The sequence below is a fragment of the Schistocerca americana genome, chromosome 1 (assembly GCF_021461395.2).
Source record: "Schistocerca americana isolate TAMUIC-IGC-003095 chromosome 1, iqSchAmer2.1, whole genome shotgun sequence".
NCBI lineage: Eukaryota > Metazoa > Arthropoda > Insecta > Orthoptera > Acrididae > Schistocerca > Schistocerca americana.
The window spans coordinates 1236203153-1236229081 of NC_060119.1; the positions used below are offsets into that span (position 1 = coordinate 1236203153).

A 25929-nucleotide genomic window follows, 5' to 3' on the forward strand; every position below is an offset into this window, starting at 1 on the left:
CTAAAACCAGGATTTAAAACTGATATTGTTGTTCAGCAAAGGGAACTGAAAGCAGCTGAAATGGAAACAGAATAATTGAAAAAAGAAGTACTCATCCTCAAACATCATTTTGGATTGTGAAGCGAAGTTTCCTACCAATTTAAGGACACCAGTACAGCATAGCAGTATCAAACACAATACCACATAATCTATCCGTACCACACCTGGCCAACTTGTTTCACAACTTATCCACAGTATTACTCTGGAGTGCCTAACAGAAACTAAGGCCACATTCACAGAAATGCTCCAAATAGAATCCTCTGCCATTATGACAGTCTGTGGTCTTCACCTTTGCACCTCATTCACAGGCAAGATGGATTGTGGCTTCCCTGTGGTGATTATCATGCTTTAAATGCAAGGACAGTCCCATACAGGTGCCCTATAACAAACATTTAAGATTTGACAAGTGCATTAGCTGATGCACAACTATTCAGCATCACAGACTATCACAAAGCCTACAAGCAAATACCTGACACCTTATGATGTCTACATCTACATCTACATCTATACTCCACAAGCCACCCAACAGTGTGTGGTGGAGGGCACTTTACGTGCCACTGTCATTACCTCCCTTTCCGGTTCCAGTTGCATATGGTTCGCAGGAAGAACAACTGCCGGAAAGCCTCCGTGTGTGCTTGAATCTCTCTAATTTTACATTCATGATCTCCTCGGGAGGTATAAGTAGGGGGAAGCAATATCTTCGATACCTCATCCAGAAACGCACCCTCTCGAAACCTGGACAGCATGCTACACCACGATGCAGAGCGCCTCTCTTGCAGAGTCTGCCACTTGAGTTTGCTAAACATCTCCATAACGCTATCACGCTTATCAAATAACCCTGTGACAAAATGCGACACTCTTCTCTGGATCTTCTCTATCTCCTCTGTCAACCTGACCTGATACGGATCCCACACTGATGAGCAATACTCAAGTATAGGTTGAACGAGTGTTTTGTAAGCCACCTCCTTTGTTGATGGACTACATTTTCTAAGGACTCTCCCAATGGATCTCAACCTGGCATCCGCCTTGTAGGGAAGCAGCCTACACACGCCGTATAAAATTCTCATTAGTCTTTCCATTGTGTGCCAGCGTAGTCCGCTGTAACTAGCTCTGACGTCACGAATGTTGCGCAATACTTTAAAAATTAAGTAAATAACCTAAAACGGTTCTAGCATGTCAGGAGTAATACTAAATTAATATGTGTTGAATGTCAGTTCAATAACTTTAACCATTTTCGAAATTTGGACGTTTTTCTGTAAAAATCATTGGCGCAACAGAAAAGAGCTAGAGATTTAAAAATTTATACTTAGATTCCTTTATAATAATAATTTAATAGAAACAGTACTTTGGATCTCACAAATTAAGATTTTAGTTGAAATTCATAATTTTCTGGTTTTTGTCTTAAAACTTAGGGAAGCAAGATAGATTAAGTAGGCTAATAAATAAGGCTAGGATGTTTAGATTTAAGTAAAATGGAGATCCGCTATAACCATAAAGATATGATAAGTTTCATTTGAATAACTATAAAACTATAGCGATAGCGTATCTCCAAAGGGCAAGTTCAGAGCTCGTCTACTGCGTGCAGTGTAATTAAATTAATTCTCTCGCCCAAAAGATTTAACTTAGCCACGTCAAACTTTTATTATGATTACTTACCTGTGTGCTGAATGCACATTTAAATTGAGAGCTTCATTGACCATCAGCAAAAGAATATATTCAATAACTTAATGTGATGCATTACTAGCCCAGCGGCTAGTCGGGAGAGCCGATTTAATCAGGCGTTCCCTTAGCCGTCCGCACCGCGGCTTTATAAGAACGCTGCGCGAGAGAGTAAGGCCCCAGTTCTCTCCAGACGCTGAATAGCACGCCATCTGTGTCGGGAGTCGCGTCACGTCGGTATCATTGCTATAAACAGCCTCGGATGCCGTATTAAGTTACTCGGGATACCCGTAACCATGAAATTATTTTCGAGAGTAGTGTTAATTCTGGGATGACTTTAATGATATATCTTCAGTTTGCGTATGTCGTATTTTCACGTGCCGCCGCGGGACAGACATTCTACCATTATTTAGCGTGGCGTTTGATGAACATTATTATCAAATTATGGCGAGCATTCATTTAAACATTTAATTTGGACAGTTATAGTTGCATCAGCGCATTAGACTCTGAACTGCTCTGTTAGTCAGATTGTGTGGATTCTTTTTTCTTTCATCTGTGACTTTCAGAATATACTGAACTATTTTTAATCAAAATCGTTTTTGATTATGAATCCCAGACAATCTCCCAATTTCTCAGAGCTGTAAGTTGTAGCTATAAGTGTATTTCTCAGATGAAGTGGGCACTAGGAATTCTAATTACAGTCTTCACGTTTTGCTAATCACTTTCTGGTTGCATATATTGTAGTTAGAGAGCCAGTGTTGAGGACGGCAAAAGACAGCATAAATAATAGGAACTGGTTTTGCATTCAAACATTTTAAACAACATTATTTCACCTGCCGCCCCACATATGGATAATCGGCCAGGAAGTGTTTCTACATTCAAACAAAAATACAACAGTAAAAAATTCCAACTGCCGCCCCACAGCCTTACCAAAAATTAATTTTATATGATCGTTCCACTTCAAATCGTTCCATACGCATACTCCCAGATATTTTACAGAAGTAATTGCTACCAGTGTTTGTCCAAAAGATTGCACTAATTACACCCTTCAACCTATCTGAATTTTCATTTACGTCATTTGGTCTCAAGGAAACCATACGGACATGACAACATTTTGTGGATGGAGTATTGAAGGGGCTTCCATTTTGCTTTGCGTGCCTTGATGACATTCTTATGTTGTCACCAACACCCTGCTACATGAACAACACATGATAAATGAGTCAGCAGCTGTACAGCCTCGACAAAATACTGGGTGAAGGAAAGTGCTTCATTGGCAAAGCAGTATGTTTATCACAGAACATTTGACTTCAGCAGATGGCAGCTGTTCGTTACCAGAGAAGATAGCAGCTCTACAAGCCCTTTCAAAGCTGACACAATACCAACAGGTATGATGTTTTCTAGGTATAGTTTATGTTTATCACCACCACCTCCTGGCAGTGGCAGAGAGACAAAAACCACTTACACACTTGCAGGACATGGCACCATGGGCTCGCGAGCTCTCAAGTGGACCCTGGAGATAAGAAAAAGCTTTCTGCAATCTTCGGGTGAGCTTACTAGTGCTGTTCTCCTCACTCACCCAGTGCCATCTGCACCCCCTTCCATAGTCTAGACACTACCCAAACATCAATAAGTGTAGCCCTGTACCAACACATTGACCACCATTGGCAATCATTAATTAATTTTTTTTACTGTTGCAACCAGCGCAGCAGTACTAGAGGATATATGATAGATTTATGAAGTTGTTAGACATTTTCACCCACAAATTGATGCTCACCCTTTGACAATTTTCGCTGACCACAAACTGATTGCCTTCACTTTCCAGATTCCAGAAGTTCAGACATACAGAGCTTGTCAGATAGTTTAAGGTGGATGAGAACCACATAAAAGGATCAGAAAACATCATTGACAATTCATTTTTGTGTACCTGTGTCTGGCAAATACTATGGACCAGAAAGAACTCATCACTGCCCTCACTGCAGATTCACAACTCAAAAATTATTGGTTGACCATTCTACATAACTGTGACTCACCCAAATCCCACTGCCAGTTACCAAGTTGACGCCATGATGAAACATCTCCCAGCAGAAGCCAAGACCCTACATCTTGCCAAAACTCCATCAAACTGCTTTCAACAATGTTCACAATCTGTCACATGCAGGAATAAATATGACCACCAAATTACTGATTGATTATTCTCCGAGGCAATTGATTAAAAAGATGTACAGGCATGTGATCGGGTGTATTCAATGCCAACAGTGTACACTGGGACAAAATGTACATGTCGATGTCGGGCACTTTCAATGCCCTCCAGTGACATTTGCCCATGTCCAAATTGGTCTTGTAGATCCCCTTCCATCTTTGGACAGCTGCAGATACCTGTTCACTGTAGCGGACACACAGTCAATGAGCAGAAGCAACAACCATTGAGCACATTTCTGCCGAGACAAAAGCAAAGCCTTCAGCGCTACTTGGGTAGCACAATTCAGTTGCCCCCTCCACATCACTACAAATCACGCCTGAATCTATTCTGTTCCAAGACTTGCCCAATTTATGTGGTTCTTAGAATCATTATATAGAAGCTACTATCCTGCCAGCATTGGGATGGTAGGAAGGTGGCTTCAGATGCTAAAGACAGCTATCATTTGCCATTGTGAGAAATAGGTGGAGGCCCTTCCCTTGGTCCTTTCAGGCCTCCGGACAGTGCACAAGCCAGACATTGGAGTATCACTGGCACCACAGCCATCCCCAGTGGAACTGCCACATTTGGTGCAAGAGCTCTGAGATTAAGTGGCAAGGTCCAACAATGAAATGCTTCACTTCATGATGAACATCCCATTTTCACTGACAGACATTTGGATTATTGCACTCACATTGCGCTCTGCACAGATCTCATAAGATCACCACTCCAACTACCATACACTTGCTTCTTTCTGGTGTTCTGATGAGGAGACCACACCTTGGAGACCTTGAAAAATGGTAAAACCACAACAGTCTCAACCAAGTGAGTCAAATCAGAGTAAGTCCTACCTTCATCCTTGCCAGACACCACACGTATGCTGCAGTTCTTACTGTGCCTGGAGACACCTGTGCCGAGCTCACTTGTGGTTATCACCCCTCTCCATCACCCAGCAGCCACATGTCACCACAGCCAGCAGCTGCACCAAACACCACAGCCAGCAGTTTGCACAGGAACCAGCCATCAAATAAACTTTAAACTTCCTTACATTCCATGTGCTCCGAATTATAAGGGGGTTGGGCTGTATGGGAATATTTGACCCAGCAATCAACCATAGTATGTGTTACTGCTGGTACAAAGTTGCTCTCAGTGCCTTGTTATTTTATGTTGTTTACAAAGAGCCTATTTTGCACAGTGAGTAATAAAAAGTAAGTCCGTGTGTTTAAATGCTTGTACATAATTTTATGTGGTGTACAAATCTTACCCCAACTGATACTATGACAGTGCACATGTTGTTTCCTACTTTTCTGATATAACACTTTTTTATTTTTATTTTGGTATGAAGTTGCAAACGTCCACTTAAGATAGCAATCATTTTCATGTTCAAAATAGGATACATCCTATGTTATAAATACCATAATTACTCCAAAAATGGTAACTGGATTTTGAAGAGCAAAGCATCATTCAATTCTCCTCTTTTAGGACTACAATGCAAGCAACAGAAATTACTATACCTATGTTTGAAAAAGTGAAGTTGTTATCTCCATAACTAATATAGCTAAAAACATGCTATAGGTCATTCATGAGGACTTTCTCACAACTCATCAGGGTGAAAACAAAATTATAATATCATCCTTAATGGTTCTGAAAATATTAGTGTTGAACAGCTGTATGTAGTCTGATGTCACAAAGAATATATTTAGAGTAGTGACTGAAAATGTTTGTGTAGGTACTGCACATTATTCCCTCTTTACAGCAGCTCCTAAACCTAATTTCAACTGACAAATAGTGTTTCCTCACATTCCAGCATGAACCATTTAATTATATTTTAGATCTCAGTATACTATCTTTAGGTACAAGGTAACTGTTTTTACTGTGCTGGAGGGTAATACTGGCTAGCATTTAACAACACAGAAGCTCTGGGGTAACCACTGTAACAACTATCTTATAAACTTGTTGATCACACCATAAAAGTTACATTTCCTTGCTGTAAATGGTGGTACAGTCTGAGAATGTAGTGGGTTAATATGGCATGCTCATATTTTAATTATATGATGTAAAGATGGTTACTTCAGGATACATAACTTTCATTGCAAGTGAATCTACTACAAATAACATGCAAAAAAATGACCAGTTACAGAAGGAAGAATACATAAATCTTATGGAGTGAATGTTTAACATACATACCAAGACTCCTAGAAGCAGCCGGTTTTGTAGGTACCCTATAGCTGCTTACTGCTGATGGGCTACCACTTGTGTCAGATTCTGAGTTATGACATGTGCTGGGCTTTCTGTGATGCTGCTTCATGTTGATATGTCTGCGCAGACTGGATGACAGTACTGATTCATGGCCGCTCCCTGCTGCAGAGAAATTTATTCTATCAGTGGAAGTCCGCCTCCATTAACTCTAACACAGTCTAACAATAAGAGACAGTTATTACAATGCAGTGGCAACTTACATGATATGAACTGCTACAAAACGAAGCTTTAACAATAAATAACAATAAAAAAAACTGTGGAAAGAATCTACAAAAAAATAGCAATAATAAAGAGAAGCCTACAAGACATGATAGATGACAGATCAAAAGAAAGGTTAGGATTTAACATCCTGTCAATGATGAGGACCTTAGGGACAGAGAAAAAGCTTGGATGGGAAAGGATATTGGCCATATCCTCCAGAGAGGCGCTAAATGAGTGCAGACATTTTGAGACTTACATTACTGAAATATGCATATATGTATCATGCTAAAATTACTGCTCCCCTCGTGATGTATGTTAATGAGTAAACATGTAGAGTCACAGCATTATTCATGGTACTGATTCATGTTATATGGTGTTATTATGCAAACTCATGTTTCATTTACATATTGTAGGTATTTGTCTCTATTTGATTTTGTGCACTCTGTTGAAGTTATTCGTTGGTATATGGGTGGCATTGGGAGCAGTAGCTGATGTTGTGACATCAGAGCAAGTGCAGAATACCTCATTGCCAACCACAGCTCCAAGGAGTACAGCAGACAGAAGATTCCTTGAAAATATTGTACATCATATCTTTTTGAAGGGAGGTGCTATCAATTCAAAGTACTACCTTCCGGTTTACATGCATCTGTGTTTGCTTTTATACAAGTACTAAAAAAGCTATAGGACAAGGTCAAAATCTCAGTTTGGCTAGGAGGAACTAAAATTCCTAGGATATATTATAAGACACAAAGTATAAGCCTGATCCAAGTTGGTTGGATACCATAAAAGTAGTCCTGCACCAAATGAAAAAAAGAACACAAAAAATTAAAAAGAAAATATAATCATACTTAGGAATGATAGGATTTTACCGTAAGTTCATGGCAAATTCAGTTTTGAACAGGCCAAATTTATTAGCATTACTGAAAGAAAACACACACTGGAAATGGATGCAACAATGTGAAACAGAATTCAAAATAACTAAAGACAGTTTCTTGCATGTGCAATTACTTACACAAACCACATTTTACGTACCCATTTCACTTAGCAGCAGATGCGTCAAATTATGGTTTGGATTGTCAGATTTTCCAGCAAATTAATAATGAACATAGGTCAACAGCTTATGTGAGTAAAATGTTACTATAGCAAGAAAAGAATCATTCTATAAGGAGAAGGAAACATTAGCAATAGTATGGTGTTTTAAGAAATTTAAATATTTATTAGCTGGGAATGAGACAACAATACTTAGTAACCACAGTGCAATATCCTTTTTATTAGGAAGCAGATTATTACATAGCAGACTAAGATTATGGGTTTTATTTTTACAGAAATTTAAGTTTACTATAGAGTATATTGTAAAAGGTCACAACAACATTCAGTACCGGTACTAAATATGTTATCATGATTACCAATGTATGGAACAGCCAGAAATATAAAAGTGTCTGCTTCCTATAAAATAATACAGTGAAACTTCAATTTTATAGTCTCTGATTTTACAGTTTTTGTGATTCCACACCATAAATTCATAGCCCCTGTGGAAAACCCATAAGATCAAAGCTAAAAATTCCCTGATTTTATGTTTCTTCCTAGTATGGTTTACCTCAATTCTACACTCTTGTTCAATGTCTTGCTTGACTTCGTCTGCTTTTTTCCTACTGACATTTGATGTGACTGAAGGAGTTATAAAGCTGCACAGAAGACAGATGGTTCACACTGCAGGTGGTGGCAGAGTTAAGGGAATATTTTAAGCCATTGCAGAGACATGAGAGAGGAAATACTTACACAATTCATGAATTGCATTGCCAGCACAACTTGCAACATATAGTGTCACTGCACAGTTACAACACAACTACTGCTTGGTTGCAGCAACAATGGAAAAACAAGCCAGTCGATGCGAAGTGTTCCAAACCAAGCCAATACATGATGAAGGGGACCAGCTGCCACATTTTCTTGTGCCACTTATAACTTGGTCTCATCTTTTTGAGTGTACTGATGTCTGATGTACTGTAGTCAGCAATGAGATTGACCATCAACTATTAAATTCAAACACCGAGTCTCGAAGAATAAGCTTGGCCAGAATATAGGAAACAATCATTACCAGTTAGTGAACTCTTATTTGTTGGCAACTTGTTACATCACCCAACAGCCGGCACAGCCACCATACCACACTACATAAGTTTACAGGCCTTAGCCTATAAAACATTTGAAATTCCTTAATCACTGGATTGTTAACAGGCACAAAAGCTATAAATCAAAGTCAGTGTGAGGATCTCATTCTTCTCCTTCTAGGTAAAAGTTTCAACAACAAGAAAGAAATTTCAAAATTTAACGTTATATGATAGGCCTTCCAGGAAAAAAGTGAGTTTTCCCACTAATAATACTGCAGGGTATGTAAATGAAAAGACTATTGCTTTTCCTAATGATGTACAAGGTTAATGAGCCATTTCCCTACACACCACTGCCATAAACTATACCTCAAAACAAGCAGTTTGAAGGTTTTTTCATTTTATGTTCTCCTCAAAAACAGCACAAATTTGCAGCCTAAACTGAAAACTGTGCAGTATGGTGAAAACTGCTGGATTACAACATCTTGGATGTTTATAATATCTCGGGTGTTTGTTTTCCATCTGCAGCCAGTAGCGGGTGATGTCACACTAATGCAGTGGGTTCTAACATACAGAGTGAAAAACAGCAAGGTTACTAGGCAGCTACTTCCAAAATATGGCTGATGTGATTGGTGTATAGTAAATGGAGTGACCTCAGCTTCCACTGAGGTTCCGTTTATATAGTAATACCCTGTACACCCTTCACTACCACGTATTAATTTTACTTACAGTAGTTGTGCTTGAAGCCTATCGACAGAATGCAGAATGTATTGTTCCTCTACCAACTACAGCCAACATTGGCTACTTCATCTGCTATGTGTGGCTCCACGATTAACAGGAGGTGTTCAGTGAACAGTTGTGCAATGGCTTGTTCGTCTTTGTTGGAGTCCTCAATTGTGTTTAATGTATTGTGATGGCAGATGTAATACCACAACATCTTGGGACCCTATATCCTATTTCAATCTCATCTCCACTCTCCTGAAGAGGGCGTATATATAATATTAGTAATTTACACTAATTTAAACTTTTGTTTTTGACAATTTTTACATTGGGCCTCACCAGAAAATCGAATGAAGGAAACATGTTGAATTGAAAACTAATGTACCAGCATAATTTACACACAATACAAATTTTAGGAACATGGGAGGAATGATTTTGCTATTGTAATTATGGAGTAATTAATGATTAAAGTTACAATATTTCCAAGAGATAGAGAGACAGCTATTTTTATGTTTTGAAACCAGAAAATGTTTGTATCCCTAAAAAAAATAAGACACAATGATTTTTCTGTCAGAATCAAGCATATCCTGTTTTAATTGGTGTTAGTAAGTAGAACTGTAATTATCACCATATAGAAATGTAAAATTTTACTTGTACAAGAATTAATTAGCTGCATCTAGGTCTTTCATTCAATAAAACTAATCACTCTGTTCACCTGAAAATGATAGCACGATTTTCAAAGAAGTCAGAAAAACACTATATGCACATTAACAAAATATATTGTTGCAATGATAAAACATGTAATTTATAGTCTTAATAGAAACAGATTCTTTCTTGTATTTGTATGAAATTATTCACTTTTATGCTATGCAAATTTCTATGTAATTTGGGAAGATGTATGTAAAAACTTTATTTGTATATATGCAAAATTCAATATGTAACATCTACATCTACATCCATACTCCGCAAGCCACCTGACAGTGTGTGGCGGAGGGTACCCTGAGTACCTCTATCGGTTCTCCCTTCTATTCCAGTCTCGTATTGTTCATGGAAAGAAGGATTGTCGGTATGCTTCTGTGTGGGCTCTAATCTCTCTGATTTTATCCTCATGGTCTCTTCGCGAGATACACGTAGGAGGGAGAAATATACTGCTTGACTCTTCGGTGAAGGTATGTTCTCAAAACTTTAACAAAAGCCCGTACCGAGCTACTGAGCGTCTCTCCTGCAGAATCTTCCGCTGGAGTTTATCTATCATCTCCGTAACGCTTTTGCGATTACCAAATGATCCTGTAACGAAGCGCGCTGCTCTCCGTTGGATCTTCTCTATCTCTTCTATCAACCTTATCTGGTACGGATCCCACACTGCTGAGCAGTATTCAAGCAGTGGGCGAACAAGTGTACTGTAACCTACTTCCTTTGTTTTTGGATTGCATTTCCTTAGGATTCTTCCAATGAATCTCAGTCTGGCATCTGCTTTACCGACGATCAACTTTATATGATCATTCCATTTTAAATCACTCCTAATGCGTACTCCCAGATAATTTATGGAATTAACTGCTTCCAGTTGCTGACCTTCTATTTTGTAGCTAAATGATAAGGGATCTTTCTTTCTATGTATTCACAGCACATTACACTTGTCTACATTGAGATTGAATTGCCAATCCCTGCACCATGCGTCAATTCGCTGCAAATCCTCCTGCATTTCAGTACAATTTTCGATTGTTACAACCTCTCAATACACCACTGCATCATCTGCAAAAAGCCTCAGTGAACTTCCGATGTCATCCACAAGGTCATTTATGTATATTGTGAATAGCAACGGTCCTATGACACTCCCCTGCGGCACACCTGAAATCACTCTTACTTCGGATGACTTCTCTCCATTGAGAATGACATGCTGTGTTGTGTTATCTAGGAACTCTTCAATCCAATCACACAATTAGTCTGATATCCATATGCTCTTACTTTGTTCATTAAACGACTGTGGGGAACTGTATCGAACGCCTTGCGGAAATCAAGAAACATGGCATCTACCTGTGAACCCGTATCTATGGCCCTCTGTGTCTCGTGGACGAATGACAATAATGGTTTAAAACTATATAAATAGAGGTGATTTGTTCGCTGCCATATTTCAATCTTAGACCAAATTTTGTATCAACAGTATGTAATCAGACTTTGTGAGTTTTACAATGTACGTTCGCCAATGAACACCTAGTGTGTGAAATAAAATCTATTGTAAACAGATAGCACTGAAACTTATTTTAACTATTACATGATTTCTATGTGAAAATGCAGTAACATCAAAATGAAACTACAGCAGCATCAAGAAACAGTACCTCAGATTACACGAGTTATGTATAAAAATGGATGAGAATATTTTTTATGCTGTATTGTGGTAAAACATGGTATACTGAACATTGTTTTTCTTGTGTTAAACGACATACATTGCAAACTTCACAAAAACATTTTCGTCATGTTTTATTACACAGACGGAGAGTTATAAATGTAATGGATTGCTGGGACAGAGAAACACTGGAATCACACCAGGCTTAACTTTATTTCATATTCATTCGGATATGAAGGAAAACTTTTCCGTATACAGGTGCTTTCACAAAATTTGCTGTGTTTACACCAGAATAAGCAATGTGTTCGAAACACAAACAGCGCACATTGGTAATACTGCAGAATGCTCCAGTTCAGCTACCCAATGCAACAAACACAGAAAAGTTAACAAGCAGTACACTAGAAGTTACAGCTCATGTATCACCAGAATATGCTGCGCCGCCATTGACTAGAGAAGAAAAACACCCTCCCCCACATGTTAAGCCACATCCACATTGCCAGTGAAAACACTTTTCAGTTGGAAACGTTGTTTCCTGCAGTGTTTTGCATCTGTTCCCAACTTTTTTCTTGTCTCTGTTTCTGTACACACTAGTAGCAAGCATTTCTCAGTCTATTTGCATCATCTGCAAAGCTATTTGTTGTATTGATTTTGTATTGTCTGCCACATCATGTCCAGAGGTGAGGAAGCAGAAATGCATGCTGCTGCATTATTAATACTTGAAGATTAACAAAAACAAAATGAAAGGCATCATCATTCTTTGTTCATTTATTTGTTTATCATTACTTTTAACCTGAAGACCATACACCCTTTTCTCAGTGTTTCAAAATTTCACAGAAGAAGGTTGCAGTTATCAAAAAATTCCATAATTGGTTTTAAAACTATGATATTATTTTGATGAGGGATAGTTTGTGGAGTACTTGGTAATGGTTGATAACATCAGATTAGTTACTGTATGAAATCAATTTGCTGCTTTGCACACAGTCATCATTGTCTGTGAGTGAAAACACTATAGATGGACTGGTGGGAAAAACTTGCCACATATGGGAACTGAATAACGAAGACAGCTCTAGATTCCATAATTTCACTTTGGTATCAACTAATGATTTTGAATTTCTGGCAAATATGGTATCAATATTTTTTTAAACAAAGACAAAAATTTCAGGAAAGGAATTGGTACCAGACAAGCTGTTAGTCCCAGTTTTTTGGTAACGTGAGATTCATTCCAGAGCCTCAAGTATTCAGTTTGCATTTTGAAGCAAGCTATGATAAATGACCTTATTTTCTTTTCTATGCAGTCTTTGTCAGTATTCCACCAGATGTAGCAGCAGTGTTGTGCAGTGGGTCTTGTGTTTCATTGCTATTCCTGAACTGCTTGCTTCATACATTCCACAAGCAACCCTCAGCCTTGTACACAGATAACAACTCAACTGTCTGCTACCTCTTTCACTACATTTTTTTCAGAAAATCTTAATACAGCAAGGAAAAACAAAAAATCTAACAACTCTACACAACAAATGATGCAATGCGACATATAAACATACACTAGTGCTGTATGGTGGTGACAGCGTAGCTGCCCTGAATCACTGTTTCCTTTGGTCTGTACCAACATGGATACGGACAGATGTTTCTGTGCATTAAGAAAACATGCTTCCAAACAGTGTCCCAGTCAAATATCTGGAAACATGTTTTGAAAGTATGTTTCAAGCTCAGTGTGTATGTGTCTTTAGATTCTGATGCCTTTCACCGTAATCCATAGTTTTCAGTTTAATTCGCCATGTTCATCAATTGTTGCTTTTTTCTGGGTGAGGACGAAGGAAAGAGTTCTCAAAAACTCATGTTTAAATCTGTGGTTGTAGCATGTTGGAAAATATCTTGATTACCTTGTACCCAGATATCAATTTCAATATTTTACTGAGTTTTTACTTGCTGTTACTTATCTGTGATTTTTTCAGAACTAATGAAATTCATTACCACAAATTATTGTATAAATACTGCACTGTACATTTAATTTTTCATTTGTACAGATTGTAATGTACTGATGAGGATTACAATTTTTAATCACATATGCCAATTACATATTTTTTTGCTCATATTTTGGGAGTTTTAAAGTTTTCCTCGACTCAGCATTTTCTTCAGTTTTGCATTTTTTAAAGTATCGGCCACATGAAAATGTAAAACAGGGGTATCACTGTAAAAACCACTGGGAGATAGGACAATTAGCAAACAATATAGCAACTAAGGTGAGAGAAGGATATTCTTGGGGGCTCATACTGAGAAAATTGAAAATACAAGATCACAAGAAGATGATAAGTGGAAAATACAAAAGTGTGTGTTATTCTATAAGAATAATAGAATGAACAACTGGGTGCTGTGCATGCCACAATCTGCAGTACATCTATTAGAATGGTACACACAACTGTGATGTGCACATTTCAGAACAAAGAAGTGTACATTGCACACAAAAAATATTATCACTTTAAGAATATGTAGAGACAAGAAAAAAAATTACTTACAAGGGAAGCTCCCCATCGCACCCCCCTCAGATTTAGTTATAAGTTGGCACAGTGGATGGGCCCTGAAAAACTGAACACAGATCAATTGAGAAAACAGGAAGAAGTTGTGTGGAACTATGAAAAAATAAGCAAAATATACAAACTGAGTAGTCCATGTGCAAGATAGGCAACATAAAGGATAGTGTGAGCTCAGGAGTGCCGTGGTCTCGTGGTTAGCGTGAGCAGCTGCGGAATGAGAGGTCCTTGGTTCAAGTCTTCCCTCGGATGAAAAGTTTACTTTCTTTATTTTCGCAAAGTTATGATGTGTCCGTTCGTTGATTGACATCTCTGTTCACTGTAATAAGTTTAGTGTCTGTGTTTTGCGACCACACCGCAAAACCGTGCAATTAATAGACGAAAGGACGTGCCTCTCCAATGGGAACCAAAAACATTTGATCGTAAGGTCATAGGTCAACTGATTCCTCCACAGGAAAACACGTCTCATATATTCTATACGACACTGGTGACGGCATGTGCGTCACATGACAGGAATATGTTGTCGACCCACCTAACTTGTACACTTGGCGAATGGGCAAAAAGATTCTTCTACCTTGTCCGATTTAGGTTTTCTTGTGGATGTGATAATCACTCCCAAAAAATTGATGAAAATATAAGCGTTTGTTTCATAAACTGAAAATAAAAAGTTAAACTTTTCACTCGAGGGAAGGCTTGAACCAACGACCTTTCGTCCTGCAGCTGCTCACGCTAACCACGGGGCCACGGTACTCCTGAGCTTGCTCTCTCCTTGTTGTTGCCTATCTGGTGCATGGACTACTCAGTTTGTATATTTTGCTTATTTTTTCATAGTTCCACACAACTTCTTCCTGTTTACTCGATTGATCTGTGTTCAGTTTTTCAAGGCCTATCCACCGTGCCAACTTATAACTAAATCTGAGGGGGGTGCGATGGGGAGGTTCCCTTGTTAGACACTATATTGTATGTCAGATGGTAGAATCAGCAACAAGTGGAACACATTCACTGTTATGCCCAATAATACCTAATGCCCCTGGGAGTTAGTGGCTGTGGACCACTAGCTAGACGGTGGAGAGGGATGACAGGCATTCTTGTGGTTGAATGATGGTCTAAGCTAGTAACATTATATCTGATGATGGAAGTTACAACCTGTGTGGTGATTCTAAATTAAGGGACCACTATTTTAAAAATATAGGGAAGCCCAGTAAACTTCTGTCTGATAATGGAGCACAATTGAGTGCCGGAAAATTCAGAGAACTGCTAGCATGCGAAAATGATACTCATATTTTAATATCCTGTTACCATACACAAGCTCATCCCACAAAAAGAATTAAGAGGGAACTAGGTAGATAATGCAGAATGTTATGGTATAATAGATATCCAATGTGGGTTGAGATGAACAAGGATCTTGAAGCAGTTTTAAACGAGTACCACATTCAGTTACAAAAATGTCACCTATCAAGGTAACAGGCAGTAAATTAGAAGGAGAACCATTACTGACATGGATTGATTGGCCAAAGGAGAACATATTAAAACAGGAAGTAGAAACTACTATTAAGGAATTGTTAACCAAAGAATGAGATAAAAGGAGGTGGAGAATAGGAACACCAGTACAATTCAACAAACAGGCATTTTTGCAGCTGTAAGAGAAAGGAAAAATGCATATCTGATATTTTTGGAGACTATGGGACAGGCACTAATATACACTTATGCATAGTGGGTGAATACTTTACCCAATTTCTACCAGCTTTTCATTTTGTTGGTACAATAACGCTGTGTATCTGCCTTGGCTAAGAGACGGCAATAATATTGATATTGCATGATGTATGTGGGTGTTGACTTTAGGGTTAACCTTAACACACTATTTTAGGATGACCAGAGAACTAATCCATTTTGGTACCCTTAAAAGGGTTTACATCTGATGGAAGTGTTTTATGGTTTGTCTATAAGAGATGTGTAGAGTGACAGCCCTGGGAGGAAAACTGTTCAGATCTGGGGACCAATGTGTCCTTTAGTGCTTCCATAAGGGACCAGTTGTCAGTAATAAGATGCAAAGAAGCATAACTCCTTACCAAGTCTCTCTCCTACATTAAGCCATGTTCTAAGGCATCACTGTCCTTCCCTAAAATGATGTCCAGAATTCATATGGCCTTTCTGAATTAAAAATTTGTGTACTCTTGTATGATAAGATTTCTAGGGGAACATTTGCTTGATTATCGACATCTGTGAGAGTTTGTATTTGTCTACAGGGTGGATATAGTGAGTCTAGTTTATGTAAGTTTTATAGTGTCACATGTCCCCAGATGATTCCTATTCTGTTTAGTGAATATCAGATGTACTGACATATGTTACTATTCTCTGTGTCCAAGAGGAAAAGGACACAAGTACCAGCCAGTTTACTCATGCTCATTAACCAAGGTGACATATATCTAAGGATTATTAGTGCATAACATCCTCACAAACTCTTGAAGTTTCTTGCAGACAAATTGCCAGTCTACGATAATAAGTCTCTATCAGATTCTTGCAAGTCTCTGGATATCTAAATCAGTAACTACTCCTTCCACTACCCTCCTTAGTGGCTAACTGTAATAGCTGACCTGGACATTTTGATGAAGATATCATTATCATTTTATGCAATAAACTCGATTAACTCAATCAGCAAAAGTTACGGGGATTCACTTATGACAAACATAAAGTTACACATTAGTTATAATTATGAAAAAAAGGAGAACTTTTTTGCTAAGATCACAATGAAAGAGTATTCTATGATTTACTTCTTTTTAAGTAGGTTGTGGATCTAGGAATTAAGATGTTACATATATAAAAAAGAAACCTATAATGAATGTGATAGTTTATGTAGTTTTACAAACACAAAAATTAGTTACGTTCACTTATTAATAAGGGCGGCAGATGAAAGGGTGCAGAAATTTTGAGTCTTAAAATCCTAAAATATGCACAAATGTACGAGTATCATACTAAAATTACTGCTGCCTTGATGACATATATGACTGAGTAAATGTGTACAGTTAAAGCATTATTTCTGGTACTGATTCATGTCATATGACATTATTCTGCAAACACACATTGCAAGTAATTGTCTCTGTTTGGTATTGTGCACATTCTGTTTGAGGTATTATTGGAAGGTGACACTGGAGCACAGCACCTGATGATGTGACATCAGAGCAAGTGCAGAGAGACCTCATCACCAACCGCAGCCGCAAGGTATAACCCAGACAGAAGATTGCTTGAAGCTTAATGGAAAATACTGAAGTAAAGACTATCAAGCTTGGATGTACAGTTTTAAGCAGTCTCTTGTCTGAAGTCTCTAGATGGACCTGTTTTATGGTAACATCGCAAGAGACATTGTATGTTCTGTAACTGACACTAAAAATAAGGTAATTTGTTAACAAGAACTCCAGTCTACTGATTTAAGTAGAATGAGTAAATAACTGTTTTGTGTGGTGTACTATGGTTCAAGAGCTTGTAATGGTTGCCTAGTGGTAGATATTGTTAATTGCCATAATCACACTATTTCACTCCCATTTACGGAGCTTGTTAGCACTTGATGTTAGGTTGGCGCCATTAAAATGCATTGTAGTAATTGCTGCTGCTTGTTGGATCGCTGCTGTGTCTCGATGCTGATGCTGGCTCTAAATCTGGTTGTCTAGGGTTAAAAACATGAGGTCCCGTGTTTTTTATGTGCTTTTGATGATAAAGAACGAGCGAAACCAACAAATATAAAAACTTCAAATATTTATTACTCTGGTGGCCATCTTAATTCCACTGTCCACCAAAGACCATGACACAACACAAAGTAGTACTTCCTTTACATGTTCTTTGCATTGTTTATCCACCTCAAACAATAACACACAAACACACTTTACCAAAGTGACATTCCGACTGCGCCCCCGACCCTTCTTGCTGCTTGTATTTATAACATTCTCAAAGAACTACTAAAAAGAGATATAGTTTATAAGTCACATGTACATCTGTTATCATAATTTGTGCAGAAAAGTTATTAATTTGCATCGAGTGGCATAATTTAACATGTTATTAAAATGACAGACAGATTTGTTGACTTGACAGAATAATTCTTTGTTACAAAAAGGCCGTTTTTTTAGAAGTTTGTCAATTGACTTCTCTAATTTGCATAAATAAGTAAATAACATGAATTATTAAGAATTACATTGGTTTTCGTCTAAAATAGGAGTGATTGTGTGAATACTGAGTGAAAACGCTCCTAGTGAACAAATAGGTTTCACTGGGTGATTTTTATTCAAGGAGATCCAAAATACCTAAGTTGGCCACTATGTACTTCATATTAATTATTTAAGATGAACTTAGCGTTTTTACATGATGGCATTTGCTGTATCAGTGATCAAGTGATATTAACTTTTGTGTGGGTCAGTTATTCAGTATAATTTAATGGGTTGACTGTTTATGGAGACATGTTATGCAATCATTGTTAACATACACAATAACTTTTCTGTAATCATAAATACTTGTTAAACTGGTTGAATTTGGAGGGTATCGCATACTTCGGTAAAGTAAAGTCTTTAATATGTTCCGTTACAAGCTCTAGGGGAGTACTGCATGATCATCACAGTCACAGTTGAATGCAGTATCATTAACACAAATTGATGAGGCATCTCCTAGCATTTACTTTAAATCATTTAGGAAAAGTTGGTGCTCCCTAGCTTGGTGTCGGCAGAACAATACATGCGCCAAGAAGAGGGAAACACTGTATTTCTAAAGATTCAAAGTATTCTACCATTAAGAACAAATGAAATGAGTTTCCCAATATCAAACTTTCACTTGAATACCCTAGTTTTGAAGTTATACCTTGCCTTTTCCTTATTCTGAGCTGAAGTGGTTTTTACTCATTTTATATCTACCTATTACATTTTTCTTCCAATTTCCATCATCTCCCACCTTTTAATAAAAGAACAATGAGAAAAAGTTCTTAAAATCTGAGGTTCAGCCACTTTATTCTTTTAAAATGTATCTGTCATCATCAAGTCTTCATATTCTGACAATGGTAATTTATACTCCTCATATGTCTCAAATATTCCTGACATTAACTGGTCTTCAAAGTAGAAATTAGATAACATGGTGAAAGAAACACATGGCTGCAACATGATATACAATGAATTATTGATTTTGCATATTATGACTTGGTCAATGATCCGGTGTGATCATACGTCTGATTGCTACACATACATAAGCACAAATCATAAGTTCATAGGATGGGTGCCTAAGAGGGAGACAGCTAACAATCGAATGCCACATCACATCACTTAAAGTCTGGTTTTGGTATAATGATGCCAACAGCTTTGCCACAGTGGTAATACCACTTCCCATCAGATGACCTAAGTGCTGCTGGGACTGGCTAACAATTGGGCGGATGCCCATCCAGATGTGCCAAGTGCTGTTGGCAAGCAGGGTGCTTTTAGTCCTTGTGATGCCTATCATGGTATTCAGTTACTTTTTTTTTAATATGGGGTCTCTGTTTAGACCCTCTTATGATCTATACCTTATCTATAGAGGAGCCCTCCTCTCCACCACCACCAATAATTTATGCTGGTAATGCCCATGCTGCCATCTGTGAGTTGTCATATTTGATGATATGTCCACTGGTACCAACCATAAGTTAATTCACATCAAATGAATTAGAATATATAGCCAGATACCAAATACTCTAGGCAATTACATGCAATTTACAAGTTATTGGTACCAGAGATAAGTACAAAATCGTGCAGATGAGGCAAATAGCATTTTTTGCCTATTGAGAGGATCTCCACCTACACCACATCTAGAAGTAAAGTCATCTAAGATATCATACAGAACTTTGAAAATAAAATGATCTTTTATACATATGAGGGGAAGTCAAACAGTAATGTGACTTTTGAGAAAAGGAATATTTATTCTAATAATAGAAAACTGAAACATACATTATTTTTCTACATAACCTCCCTGCACTTCAAAGCATTTTGTACAATGTTTCGTAAGTATTTTGATTCTGTCAGAAAAAGGTATTTGGTTGCACCTGTAACCAAAATTCACTATGGAGGCATACAGTGTGCTAACCAAATATTATGGTGAACTTTTATACTTTTCTAACCAGCTACCTTTTGCTTAAAGCAAATCATTGATGGGACCTATGTATCATCTACACTATTAACTCTGCATCCAGCAGTTTTATAATCAAATATGTAATTTTCAAAATCACAAAATGTCAGCATGCTATTCTATAAATACTACTTTCCACCCAAAACTCCAGTGTCTGTTGACAGCATTCATATGATCTAACATCACTGTGTTAAAAAGCCTGTGTACAGCTGTCACTTCAGAAATGTCTTCATGTCTCTCATTTATTAGTCGCTGATCTTTGTGAGTATCTTCCATTTCTGTTGTTTTTTATGTTGACAACAATGACATCTCCTTATTTCTATAAGTGATCAGAAAGTTTATTATGTTTGAGTACTGAAACTGCAATAGAAAATTGTCTGTTACATGTGTACTGCACAGCAAACTGAGTCTTGTTGTCCATTAATCCGGAAACTACTAATCATAACTGTTTCCTCCATATACATTTATGAAATTATAATCTTCCTACACACGCAGAGAAAACTTATTTGAAGATAATCAGTTTAACTATACATATAACAAAAGAGATAAAAATAATTTTATGCTACCCATGCACCAGTTGAAATTATATGCACTGAGTCCACAGTAATGGGTATGACAATATACAAGAAGTTAATGGGCAAAAACATATTTAATATGAAGCCAGAAATTTTAAAAATGAGGCTACAGCAGGTTCTGTGGGAGAAATGCTACTATTCAATGGAAGAGTTTATAGGGGATGAAATGATAATTTGAGCAAGAAGTAATTAAGTGTTAGACTTTATTATATGTATGTATAACAAAATTGTACTATTATTATGATTCTGTTAGTTAACATCAGCTGTTCCTTGTTAATGGTGAAATTTTACTGCAGTTTGACATGTCTCCTGTAGCTGAATCAAATGATTTAGATTATGTATATTATGAGACAAATAAACCACAATTCACATTTCAAAGACTGTAGGCTCAAAACCCAGACTTGTGATATTTGACCGTTAGAATTCATATGCAATAGTGCACTGCATTTTGTCACTATCAGACTGATTCATATGTTACAGAAAGTGACTGCCAGTGATTATCACTCTCTGTGAGATCTGAGACTGGTCATCATGATGATATAAGTGATAATGAATGCAGAAACAAGACAAAGTACCACATACTGTGTTGAGTACACTAACCAAAAAAGTAGTATTGTAATCAAAGTGTATCAGTATGATGGACCTCGTCAGATAACACTAAGGAAACTTAATACATTGTGCAATAAATTACACCCTGTATGCAACAGAAGTAGTCTGAGTTACCGTCTGGTCCTTTTCGCTGCCGTTTCTTGTTGATTTGATGAACACATTCATGTTGTATGCCACTGTCATTTTCAGAATGACCAAATGTTTTGAACTGCATGGTGTAGTCTAGTATCATTGCATTCATTGTTTTAGGTGAATCTGATGATACTGCAAATGTGGCATATGGACTCATCTCATAGTGCTCTGAAAGAGACATCCTATGTTAATCATAAAGATTTTAAACATGATAATAACAATGAAGATTCAAGACAGCATATACACACAGAAAAATGGAACATAATCTCACTGTCAGTAGTGAAATGGCAAGTAATAAATACACAACACTCTGTTTTTATCTGTTTTCATTTGTTTGTGAAAATTCAGTATCATCTTACATAAAGTATGTCATTAAAACCACCACAACTGATAAATGAATAGAATGAAGGCTTTCACGGCAGGTGTTGTCATCACTTAACACTTCCGGGCTGAGATGCCATGGTCCATACACTGATCATTATCTGCAGAAAGATTCCAACCACCACCCAAGACATAAAAGAGGGGTGATTAAAACATTAATAGACAGGGCGCACAAAATACGTGAACCAGCTCACTTAGATGATGAGATTGAACACCTTAGAGCGACCTTCAAGAAGAATGGGTATTCCAACAGAGAGCTAGATCGTGCACTACACCCTAGACTGACAACCAGGATGGACGAGGATCAACACAAACCCAAGGGGAAAGTGTTCTTACCATTTATCAGTAAGGTCACTGATCACATTGGAAAAATTCTAAGCAAGTATGATGTGGAAACTGTTTTCAGACCCACTACAAAAATAAAAGAAAGTTTAAGATCCACTAAAGATAAATGACATCCTCTAGCTGCACCCGGTGTCTATAAAAATCCGTGCAGTTGTGGAGAGGTCTATATAGGCACAACAAAAAGAAGCGTCAACACCCATCTGGGTGAACATAAAAGGAACTGCCGCCTCAGACATATTGATAAATCAGCTGTAATGGAACATGTGTTTCAGGAAGGTGATCACGAAATAAAGTTTAGCGAGACGACCGTTACAGCAAAGATGTCACATTGTTATGCGCGAATGTACAGAGAGGCCATTGAGATTGCCAAACACTGCAATAATTTTAATAGAAAAGATGAAGGCATTAAGCTGGATAAGATATGGATCTCAACATTGCAGCAGCAGCATGAAAATCAATTAATTTCAATAGAGAAAGTTGGCTATATCAGAGATCATAGCACAGCCGACGTCACATGATTGACAGTGGCGCCCTCTGGATGGCTTATATATATGGCGCTCACTCATGCTCTCGTTGCAGTTCGCCGATTGTCCTTGGAGGATGCCTTCTGCAGTCAAAGGTGAAACATCAGGGGAGAGTCTTATGTATGGACCACAGCATCTCAGCCCGGAAGTGTTAAGTGATGATAAGTGAAGGTCGTTTCTATTAGATCCCAAACATGAATAACTATTGAAATGCAGAAAACCTGATCCATCACCATATTCATTATACTCTTTTGGAAAGACAAATGGTATTCATACTGTACACAGGAACTTGTTTTTCCTTGATATTATAAATTGAAAATTTTTACTAATTTGAAATTCTCTAAGTTCAGCTTGAAATACAAATCACTGAAGTGGCATCAACTAAAAAGACTTATACCAGACAAAAGATCTAACTGACAGGAGGCCTAGCCACATGCTCATTTACATTTCTAATTTCAGTTATGTTTTCTGGTTATCATAAAATAACTGGTCACAGAAGATGTGAAATTTCTACATTATTAATATACATAATGTGAGAGAGTTAAAGCTGAGGTCTTAGTAAAATCATTGCTAAGGAAATTGATTTACTTTTGTTCTGTGGCTGCACTTAGCCTCATTTTAAACAATAATTTCATAAAACATCTTCAGCTGAAAAACTAAGCCTCACTTCCAATACTTGTCATACCATAGTAAGTGAATAACAAACCATTTTAATGTTTTTAAACAAATATTGATCCCTCCCACAAAAAGGGCTATTTCAAAATGAGCATATGCACTGGAAGAGAGCTGCTCATTGATGGAATCAACTAGTACCATGATCTATGTAAAATATAAGGACATGAATGTGTGTATTAAGAAAAAATTCAGAGTATACATACTTATTACAACTTAAGTATCACACTATGATGGATGTACATGACTTACAGAGAATTTACATAATTCTGATAAACTACATAACTTCTACCAGATAAATGAATGTATTAAATGAAATAATTTTTACTGCACAGCTGCATTTTATTGAACAAAAAAAATATTCTTCATGATTGGCCAATTTTAACATCATTATCGTTTATAAGAAAACAACCATTCACATAAAAGTATGATCAAGTTGATGTAGTTTTTACAATGAGACAAGATGGCTGGACACTCACTGACTCACTCATGCATCATGTTCTGTAAATCCCATCATGAATGAGAGCCTTTGGGGGTGTGGAGTGAGTCAAACTATACAACAGGAACATGAAATCATTGTAGGGTATTCTGTAAAGTATACTGATAACAAATTATGTCTAGTACTAACCCACACTGATAATTAAGAGAATTACTCCTAGATTATTTTATATGTGTTTATGTATACTAGCAGAAAAAGTACTTTGAGAAAAGCTGCTGCTTCTCCCATTATACCACTCATCTGTTGCTGTTATCTACAAAATAACAAAAAAGTTTTTTTCACAGATAGATAATTTTAAAGGATGCAGGTATGGATATTGCTAAGGTGGTGAAAATTACATTTGACAATACTATGAAAAGCATAGATCACTACTCACCATGTAGTGGAGATGTTGAGTTACAAACAGGCACCACATAAATACTGCTAAACAAGTAAGTATTTGGCCACAAGGCTTCCTTCTGAATTAGACAACATACACACATTCACGCAAATGCAACTCATACACACATGACCAGTGTCTCTGGCTGCTGTGGCCATCTGGGTGGTGAGGGTAATGAGAATTCTGGGGTGGATGGATAGTAGGGTAGGGGTGGTGGGTGGTAAAATGCTACTTGTAGGAGCATACAGAGATGAGATGGGAAGAGGGTAAGGCAGGTAGGTGCATTCCGGAGCTTAGATGGAGGGCCGAGGGGGGAGGGATCGGGGGGGGGGGGGGGGGGGTCTGGAAAAGGAGATAAGTAAAAAGACTGTAGATGCACTGGTGGAATAGAAAGCTGTGTAGTGCTGGAGTGGGAACAGAGAAGGGTATAGGTAGGTGAAGGACAGTGACTAATGAAAGTTGAGGCCAGGAGGGCTACAGGAAACTAGGCTATATGGTAGGTAGCATACCCACCTGCACTATTCAGAAGAGCTGTTGTTGATAGGAAGGATCCAGATGGCACAGGCTGTGAAGCAGTCACTGAAACGACGAATTCTGTATTGGGTGCATGCTTAGTAACTGGGTGGTCCAGCTGCTTCTTGGCACAGTTTGTCGGTGGCCACTCATGCGGACAGACAGCTTGTTGGTTGTCATAGCCATGTAGAGTACAGCACAGTGGTTGCAGTTTAGCTATAGATCACATGACTGGGTTCACAGGTATCCCTGCCTTTGATGGGAAAGGTGATGCTCGTGTCTGGACTTGAGTAGGTGGTGGTGCGAGGATGTAGGGGACAGGTCTTGTGTCTACATCTGTTACAGGCATATGAGTCATTGAGTCATGAGAAAAGGGGTTGGGAGGCAGGGTTGAGTAGGAATGGATGAGGATATTGTATAGCTTCAGTGGGCAGCGGAATACAACTGTGGCAGGGATGGGAAAGAATAGTGAGTAGGACATTCCTCAGTTTAGGGGATGATGAGAGGTAGTTAAAGTCCTGGCAGAGAATGTAATTCAGTTGTTCCAGTCCTGGGTGGTACTGAGTCAAAAGAGTAAGGAGGTGGAATTAGGTACTAATGTAACCATATTTGAGCTGGAGGTCAACATCATGGAAGGTGGTTTGAGAAGGAACAGGTGAAGCAAATGGGGGAGAAGGTGTTGAGGTTCTGGAGGAATTTGGATAGAGTGTCCTCACCCTCAATCCCAATCAGGAACATGTCTCCAATGAATCTGAACTAGGCGAGGTGTTTGGGATTGTGGGTGGTCAGGAGGGATTCCACTAGATAGCCAATTACCTCCAGCCTCAAAGCACAGTAGAGGTCAGCAGCAGCAACTTATCGATTGTACACAGTTTGTTTACATCGTTTAGCAATAATTTCCAATTTCTTGATCTTTCGCCTTGAGTGAGTTTACTTTCTAATGTAGATTTCTGCCGCAGAAGTCGCTAGTGTTGCTTTATTTACTTGATTCAACGACCTTTGCAAATAGTAAAAATTCCATAGACCTCCAGTCTCAGATTCTCAGAGTTTAATCTCGTGCCTAGCACAGTAGTTACTCAGCTGTTTGCTTAACGACTCATGACCATGATAGTAAGCATAGTTAGGCACTCAGTTCAGTGCCAGCTA

At 38.0% G+C, this 25929-nt stretch overlaps 1 protein-coding gene across 1 annotated transcript in view; it reads right to left on the bottom strand.

Annotated features, from left to right (window-relative positions):
* The window catches only part of LOC124598421 (Down syndrome cell adhesion molecule-like protein Dscam2), a 378789-nt gene that overhangs the window by 29707 nt on the left and 323153 nt on the right, over positions 1 to 25929 (bottom strand). Inside the window, exons 28-29 of the mRNA XM_047136000.1 lie at positions 21453 to 21638; positions 6062 to 6235 (exon numbers count right to left, since the gene is read on the bottom strand). Coding sequence (XP_046991956.1) covers positions 6062 to 6235; positions 21453 to 21638 — 360 coding nt within the window. The remainder of the gene's footprint in view (positions 1 to 6061; positions 6236 to 21452; positions 21639 to 25929) is intronic.